The sequence below is a fragment of the Varanus komodoensis genome, unplaced genomic scaffold (assembly GCF_004798865.1).
Source record: "Varanus komodoensis strain SLA01 unplaced genomic scaffold, ASM479886v1 scaffold43, whole genome shotgun sequence".
Taxonomy (NCBI): Eukaryota; Metazoa; Chordata; class Lepidosauria; order Squamata; family Varanidae; genus Varanus; species Varanus komodoensis.
In genome coordinates, this window is record NW_025335985.1 from 6,716,831 (window position 1) to 6,725,479 (window position 8,649).

The following is an 8,649-nucleotide window of genomic DNA, read 5'->3' on the forward strand; positions in this document are numbered from 1 at the left end:
TTTTTTGGCCGCTTGGGCATCTTTTGTCAATCCCTGCTGATTGTAGCTCTCTCCACTTCTCACCCTGTTTGCAAGGAGCATGCTGCCCCTCCCTTTAGAAACCAGCCCTGCTTCCAGTTTGCCCCGAGAGCACCCAGGAGGGATCGGTCACGCTCTCCTTCGTAAACAGAGAGGAGCATTTCAGGCTGGAAGAAAGGGACCCGGTCAAGGGCAGACAATAATTCAGTGACGGAAAATGTCTTCCAGCATCCAGAGAGAGCCTGTGCTTTGTGCTAAAAGGAAGGAAAGGCCTCTGATACACCTTGGCAGGGCACTGCAAATGAACTGTGCCGCAGAACCTTCAGACTCTCACGCCCCTCCTGACTTGGTTGGTGAATGACGACTTCAGTGCAAGCTGTTACCCCTCCTTACGTCTGTATCGCCGTAACTGAGGCTTTGCCCTGGAATTGCGGCTATCTTACCACGTCTTAAATCAGCTTGTTGTCTGTTTTGTCACATCCCCTCTCAAGAACAGTTTACCTCTTCGAGGGTTATGAGGGATTGCAGCAGAAACTGCAAAAGGGGCAAAAGCTATTTTGGGCTGCATTTGCATTGCATTCACTTCCGAATCACACAAAGTGCTCGTCCCCTTTCACTTGGCGCTCTTTGGGCCGCATCTCAAGTCCTCTGGACGGTTCTGAGTACCTCGAGTGGAAGTTGCTCAGAGGAGGGCAACAGGGATGATCTGGGGACCAGAAACAAAGCCCAGAGAGGGGCTACTGGAAGAAGTGGTTATTTTTAACCATGAAAAGATAGAGAGGGAGGCATGATTGCGCTTTTCAAGTATTTGAAAGGATATCAGACAGAGGAGCTCCAGGATCTCAAATTATCCCAGTGTGCAGCACATGGAATAAGTTCCCGGAAGCCAGAATCTGGTTGAACATCCAGAAAAACCTGTTAGAGCAGAACGGCAACGGGACCAGTCACCTTGGGAGGTTGCGGACCCTTGCACAACAAAAGCTTTCAAAATGCAGCTTGTCAAGGACGCATTGGGTGGGGGGGGGGACCTGATGGCCTTCTGGCCCCTTCCAGCTCTCCTACTCTTAAGATTTTGTCAGATACCGCTCAAATTCACGTAACAGAGATCAAGCCTCACTTATCTCAGTAGGGCTTCTCAGGAAGCTGTTAGGATTGCTCTGTATCTATTCAACGGTAGCGTGCAGACAATAACTGCAGCAGCTAAAACCAGGGCAAAATTTGCTCGCAGCCATACGACTCCTTTCCCCGTGGTTTGAACTACTGCTGTGCTTTTCCCACCCAGCTGGGTTCCTTTCGTACCATTTAAATTTTAAGACTGTGTCGCACGTGCGTTTGCGGTTGGGTCACTCCCTGGCTGAATCGGCGTCTGCTATTTTGGTTTCTAGAAAGGGTGGCTTATGGAACATTTCCCTCACTCACAAGCCGATTGTCGAAGGCCACACCTGCATGGCGGAGACGTCTTCTCCCAGCCCCCTGCCCTGCTGGTCCATGACCAGGCCTGGATGCCTGCCATTCTGCAGACGATGCGTCTGACTGGCCGCTCTAAAGGTTTTATTTATTTATTAAAACATTTTTAAATATTAAAACATTTTAGATGTTTTATGCACGTCTAAAGCTGCCTTCCCTAACCTGGTGGCTTGCGGGTGTGTTGGACTGCAGGCCTCATCGTTCCCAGACCGCATGGCTGGGGGTGATGAGTTACATCTGGAGGGCACCAGGGCAGGGGAGGCTGCTTTAACCCATGAAAAGCCGCTTTGTGATGAAGGTGCTATGCTGGAGTTGCGCCTCCTAGGCTGGTCCCCGCGGATGTAGGAGGGGTGCAAGATCCCCCCCCACGGAGCTGACTGGTACCAAGCTGGAATGAAAAAGTAATTTCTATGGGGCAAATAAAGCTGCTCAAGGAGCGAGGAATTCCAGCAACTGGCTTCCCGCTCAAGCACCCCACGGAGGAACACCGGCCCGCGGACAAGCCACTGCTGCCACCTGCTGGAGCTCAAGGGCGGCCAGGTGTGGACCCCACCTGCCGAACGCCGTCCGAGCACAGTGCAGTCTTGGGAGAACTCCGTTCAGCCCTGCAGAAGCAGCCCACAGACCCTGTGCTGGCGCATCCCGACCCACGGCCTCCCGGACATCGTGGGGTATCCCAGACTGCTGCCAGGCAGAGGAAACCGTGGATTGGTCAGGGCAGAAGAAATACTCGCTTTGTTGTGCAGCTGGAATGTCTCCCTGCGCACAAGCCGTTCTTTCGAGGTGGAGAAGCGCAATGGGACTCTGCGAACAGGAGACCAGGGGGCTGACAGTCCTCAGATTTTTTTCTTTTTTTTGCAGTGAGGGTGTTCGAGGACAGGCTGGACGTGCACATGGTGGGCATGTCCTGAGCGGAGCCGGCTGGAGCCAGGGATCAGTCTAGATGGCCCGGGAGGCCCCTTCTGGCTCACGCGGTTTCTGTTTTGCAGAGCTGCCTGAACCCAAAAGGGCCACCCCAGAGAGCCGTGGACAGACAAAGGAAGGGCTCGTCATGCAGCACAGGCCAGCTATGGAATTCCTTCCCCAAAATACCATGACAACCCCCCATCCGAACGATGTTAAATGGGGCCAGACAAACTTATGGGGAAGGCTATCCGCGGCTACCACCTGATGGCTGTTAACTTCAGTATGTTTGCCCATGTTCCCCAGTTGCTGGGGAACATGGGTGGGAGACTGCTGCTGTGCTCATGCCCTGCTTGTGGATTTCCCATGATGAATTAGCTGGTCGGGCCCCGTGGTCTGAGGGCACCTCTTCCACAGGAGCAGAGAAATAAACGCCCAGGTGGAGCTGCAATGCAGCGGCCTGCCGGCTCCCAGTCGTCACACGGCGAGGCACTTCTAGGCCCGGAGCAGCTTTTGCACCTCTGAAGATGGCCGGGAGGTCCGGAAGGGGGGCTCTCGTCTGAAGATGCAGGAGCCAGGCCTGGCGAGCCGAGAGACACGCCGTTGCTGGGCAGGGAGCTCACATGCAGCCCAGGAGACTTCCATCCCCCTCGGCGAGGGGCAGCCGGAAGGAAGAGTCCCTGGCTTCAGTCCTGTCTGCTCTGCTCAGGGATGGTATGCTGTCCCCCTTCAAGCTAAGGCAGCTCTCGGCCGACGTGCGGCTTCTAGAAAGGGCGGCTGAACGTGTGGGGGTGAGAAAGGTAGGAAGCCAGGGATCAGTCGAGGAGGCCGCTCTCGACCTTCTGGGGCAAGTGCGAATGTTGACTTCTGCCTCCAAGACGCTCACGGGGCGCCCCGCTGGCCCACTTCAGGCGCAAGGAGAGCTCTCGCATCCCTGAAGCGGCACGCGCGCCGTGTGCTCAGCGCCCGAAGACCAGCATTTTTAGCCGCGCCCAAGAAGCTGCTTACGGCTTCAAAAGCCCAGTGAGCAATGCTGGGATCTGCAGCCCACCAGCGCTTTCCCCCACCTTGTTCTGCTCAAGCTGCTCAGATGTCTTTCTCTCGTCTTTCATCCTTGTTGAGAATGTTCTAATTCTGCTTGAGTACCAACAACAGGAGTTCGGTCAGCAATTTAACTGTCCTGGGGCTGTGTTATCCCTGCTCCCTTGCAGGCAGAAGATAGAAACAGAGTGAGCCAGAAGGGGCCTCCCGGGCCATCTAGTCTGACCCCCAGCTCTGCTCACGACATGCCCACCATGTGCATGTCCAGCCTGTCCTTGAAAACGCGCACCGATGGGGCCTCAACCACCTCCCGGGGAAGCCCATTCCACACCCTCGGGGTCCCGACTGTCCGGAAGTGCTTCCTGGCATCCAAATGGAACCTTGGCTCTGAGCTTTGCTCCATTGGAGCGCGTCCTGCCTTCCTCTGCAGGGAAAAAAAGGTCATGACCCACCTCTGTGTGACACCCCCTCACATACCTGCATGTTGCCAACAGATCCCCTCTGAGTCTCCTCTCCTCCAGGCTGAAGAGACCCGGTTCCCTCAGTCTCGCCTCATACGGCATCCCCTGCAAACCGGCCACCAACCTTGTGGCCCTGCGCTGCACTGACTCCAACCTGGCTATATCCTTCCTGTAATGAGGGGCCCAAAAGTGAGCACAATACTCCAGTTGTGGGCGCACCAGAGTCGCATAGAGTGGTAGTACCTCATGTTCATCCACCTTGAACCTTGGCTCCCTGAGTCTTGCTCCGTTGGAGCGCGTCCTGCCTTCCTCTGCAGGGGAGAACAGGTCCCTACCCACCTCCGTGTGAGCCCCCCCCCCACATACCTGTATGTCGCCTATTCTGGGACCACCTGGGTGTCATGCACAGTACAACTTGGGCTAACGTTCTGGAAAAAACAGAGATGCTCCCTGCTTGCACTTTGCCCTAGACAAACCGAGCCGTTTGCACAAGATAAGCTGACGATCAAGTTCCACCAGTATGAAAAAAAGGACAGACACACAAAGCCAAGGCCAGCCATGGTCCACTGTATTCTCCTTTTGCCCACGCAGAAGAATCACACACAGATTTATTCTCAAACTCTGGTTGGCAAACAAAAGACCAAGCTCCGACGTGCAACGAGACACATTTGCAGCAACGGGAGGCGAAAACCAGGCACTTGCTACAGGCCTGGCTCATGGTTACTCACAAGGCTACTGCAGTGAAGAACTTGCGATTCCTGGCCGCCCACAGCAAAGAGCAAACGCCAGCCCACGGGGATGCTCTGACGAGGGGCTAGCGGACGCTGGGAGGTCCGGCGATGGGAACGGGGCGCCCCTCTGCAGCCTGGCGTCGCGTTCTGGCCCAGAGGACTGCTCAGGCCCAGAGCAAGGCGAGAGACGGCGAGGCACCCCTCCCGGCTCCGAGGCCTGCTGATGTGCAGGCCGTGAGGGCCACGCGGTCTGCTCAGGTGAGGGGACACTTCGTACGCAGCTGCCTGGCATAATCCCACTCCAGCAGCACGCCCTTCCGCTTCCGGGCTGAACAGGAATTGTATTGCTAGGCCGAGTCGATCGTCGCTCCCTGCCAGACACGAGGCGGCTTCTACCTGCACGCGGGGCCCTGCATGCGGCCCTCCAAAGCGCCGCGCGGGACGGCTCCGTCCTTGGAGGAGGTGCCAGCGGGGAGACGTAAAAGCGACCGGCCTGGTTTCAAAGGCGTTTAGGGAGGGGAAGGGTGGAAAGGGGCAGCAGTGCCGTCTGAGCTACGCAGGGCATTGTATTGGGGGGCGGGCGGGAGAAGACGGAACAGGTAAGATTAGTTTGGGGCGAATGAGGGGTTCTGCAGCAGAACCAGTTCCCTAGGACTGAATTTGGCTATTAGGTCTCCACAGAAAGTAACCAGGGCAGAGCGACAAGATCACTCGGAGCCTTAGGAACCAGAGCTGGGCTAAAACTGACCTGGATCGTGGCCCCATTTGGAGGTCATGCGGGGAGAGGGAGACCGACTGGTCAAGAACAGTAACACTGCACAAGCAGCGTGGGGCAGCCTGGTGCCCCGCACCGCTCTTCCCGGGCATTTCCCTCAGCTCCGCTCAGGGAATTTGGAGGGAAAAATGGAGGCCGCCAGTTGGCAGTGTGGGGGAAGCTGCGCTTGCTAGAGAAGCAACAGCAGCAAAGGAAAACCCCGCGGGGAGAAGACGCTGCCCCTGCCAGCAATTGCTCCCCCTGAAGTCCAGTCCTGCCGGTCAGAATAATTCATGAGCTTGGGCCCTGCCCACTGCATTTCGAGGCAAGTTTGAAATGGCATCGCTTGGGCTCAGCCCTGTGAGGAGGAGGAAGGATGGCTTCTGGGCCGAGCCAACCGGGCCGCTGCTGCGCCAGGCAAAGGCCGCCATCGGAAAGCATCCCTGGAACAGTGCCCAGCTGGCATCCTGCCAGAAGCATCAACACGAGGAGGTATATCTCTAGGTACGAACACGTGCATAGCTGCGGAGGCCCCTCGCGTGGGGCTCCAAGTTAAGGCGTGGGATGGTGGCCCCACTGTTCTCCGATCAAACGGGACGGGCTCCTCGGAGAAGGCGCAACCCCCTTCTGGGGAACAAGGGGCGGAAGGCAGCGTCGCCTCCTCCCAGGGCATTAAGACAGACGTGGGAAATTGTGTGGCAAACGCGGGCCGGGAGCGACCCCCACACGTGGCAGGCAGCGATCCTCGCAGCCGGGCTGCCCCTGCGCAGAGCGGCTCAGGAGGCGCACAGCTCGGGAGGCAAACCTGCTTTCCAGAGGCAACAGGGCAGGTCTGCGGATCGCTCGCGCGCAGAAGGCTACGCTCCTTCCTGGGAGCGAAATGCGATGCGCGCCACTCCAAAAGAAGGGACCGCCGAGGGAGCCCGGCACACAGAGTGCGCCAAGAGGGTCAAACCCAAGGGTGCGGGAGAAGCTGATCGCTGGGCCCACGGACACGGGTATTGCTCAGTGAAGGGAGACAGCCGCCAACCCCTGCCCGACCCCAGACATTCAGCTGGGTTCAAACAGGGTGGGGCAGAATGTGAATTTAGCAAGTGGCGCTTGTCTGCACCCCACAGTAGCGCACGTCTCTCCCTTTAAGGGCGGGTCCTCCAAGCAGTCAAGCTGCTCAGCCTCCCGTCCCTTCCTGGGCAGGCCAAGCGCCCCCACTCGGACCCGCCCGGAGCGCCTGCTGCCGGGGGCTGTGCAGCGACCGAGCCCAGCGGACGGCGGTTTTGGGGGCTCCGTCACACGCAGGGCATGTAAACGTGTCCAGGGAATGTTCCCTCTTCTTCCCTATGCACGGCTCCAAGACACCTGGTCTCCCTGTTCCCAGGAGGCACCCAGTGATCACCCGGCAGAGCATGGCAAAGACAGCGGATATCTATTTCCAGGGATACATGAGAGAAGCATTCCGTTATTAAGAAACAGCGATCTGGAATCACATCATGCCGCCCTACTGGATTCCTGCTTGGCTGTGGAGACAGGCTCCCAGATCCGTGCGAGCACAAAGGTTTCACCAGGCCCTCAGGGACAAGACACAGCTGGGGAGGCAGGCAGGCGGGCGGGCGGGCAGGCAGGCAGGCGGGCGGGCGGGCACCCTCCTGGGAGGGAATGCAGGGAGGAGCACCCTCCCTTCAGAAGGGGGCAGGTGCGGCAGCGGCCAAGGAGTGGCAGCACTCACTGGCCTGAGTCGCTGAAGTAGGCGTTGGTCTCCAAGAGCAGCCCCTTGACGTAAACGCGCACGGTGTAGAAGAGCGTGAGGAAGTCCTGAGTGCTGAAGATGGTGTCAGCCAGGGCGAAGGCGAGGGTGGAGGGGATGAAGCCGCGGCCGTACTCCACCATCCACGTCCCAGCACTCCACTGGACGGAGGTCGCCTCTCCTGACCGGTGGACAATGGTGTCTCCTGCACAGACGGGAAGACGTCTCCGTTTAGCCACGTCCCTTTCCCCACACAGCCCTGAAGCTGCAAGGAAATCACTCACCTGGGTAATAGATCTCGCTCTTGGTTGTGCCTTCTTTCCACTGCCGGAAGGTTCCTGAAATGACTGTGTCATAGATATCAGCCCAGTACCTGCCTGTGAGGGAAGGAAAAGCATCAAAGCGCCGGAAGAAGCAAGGGCCTCGTGCCAGTGTCACCAAGGTTTGCTGCAATGATGCTACCTCCTCCTTCCTTCGGAGGCGAAGGCCATGCCAAAATGACAGCCTTGCTCACTGCTGTGGGATTAGGGGGCAAAAGGATCCCTGGGAAGAAATGGCAGGAGGACGGGATGTGCCAGGCGACGGAGTTTCCTCCCTTTCCTCGCTCAACAGGCTCCAGTAATTCCCATTTGGACTGGCCCTTCTGCAGGAGCACATCCTCGGAGGGAAAGGAAAGGGCACGGCACAAGAATGCAGGCTTGGTCAAGGGACAAACGCCTCGCCAGTTCAACTATTAATATCTATTCAGAATGATTAATCTGACATTCTGATCTATGCGCGCACCATCTAATAGCAATATAAAAAGGAAGGAGAAAGAAGAGGGCACTATAGTGGAACAGTAAAAATTGGTTACCCACACCGATTGAAGCCGATCAAAGCTATTCAAATCTGTTTCCGAGCTTCCATATTCGCACTTTGAATGTTGTTATGAGCTCGAGGTTGGCTCGTACGGAAACCAAGCCAATGAACAAAAGAACAAACGAGCCAGGGGGAGCCTCAGCGGGCGGGGGATACCCTGCGCAAAGAGGGCGCCTCTCCCACGACCGCCCGCCTGGGTGGATTCCGGGGCCGCGGCGGGGGGGCGATGCGGGCCGCAGGGCAGCACGCCGCGCGACTCACCCGAGTGCCCGCCCGTGTCCACGGCCGTGCCGAAGAGCAGCACGTACTCGGAGAGCGAGGCGTGCAGCAGGCACATGGAGCCCATCCAGCCGCCCGCGTTGACGAAGATCCACTGCAGGTCCTCGTCCGGCAGCACGTGGCCCGGGTGCCTCTTGCGCAGCTCCACGATGATCTTGGAGAAGGCCAGCTCGTGGTCCAGGCCTGCGCGGGAGGAGGGAGGGGGGGTCAGGGCCGGGCCCACGGCGGGAGGCGTCTCCCCGCGCTCCTGCTCCTGCGGCGGAGGCCCGGCCGGCGCCGCCCGCGCACGCGGCCTCCCGGGAGCGCCTCCCGGCCCCGGGCCAGCCAGCCAGCCAGCGCCCCGCCGCCCGCCCGCCGCCCCCGCCCGCGCCGGGCTGGGCCCCGGGCTGGCCTTCT

General features: G+C 58.5%; 1 protein-coding gene across 1 annotated transcript; it reads right to left on the reverse strand.

Annotated features, from left to right (window-relative positions):
* Positions 1 to 4,436: 4,436 nt before the first annotated feature.
* On the reverse strand, positions 4,437 to 8,485 carry SIGMAR1 (sigma non-opioid intracellular receptor 1; the record flags this gene model as incomplete). The annotated part of the gene is made up of 3 exons (XM_044443869.1): positions 4,437 to 7,321; positions 7,401 to 7,493; positions 8,236 to 8,485. Coding segments are annotated over 3 exons (570 nt in total), but the record flags the coding sequence as incomplete, so codon positions are not given.
* Between the last annotated feature and the right edge of the window lie 164 nt (positions 8,486 to 8,649).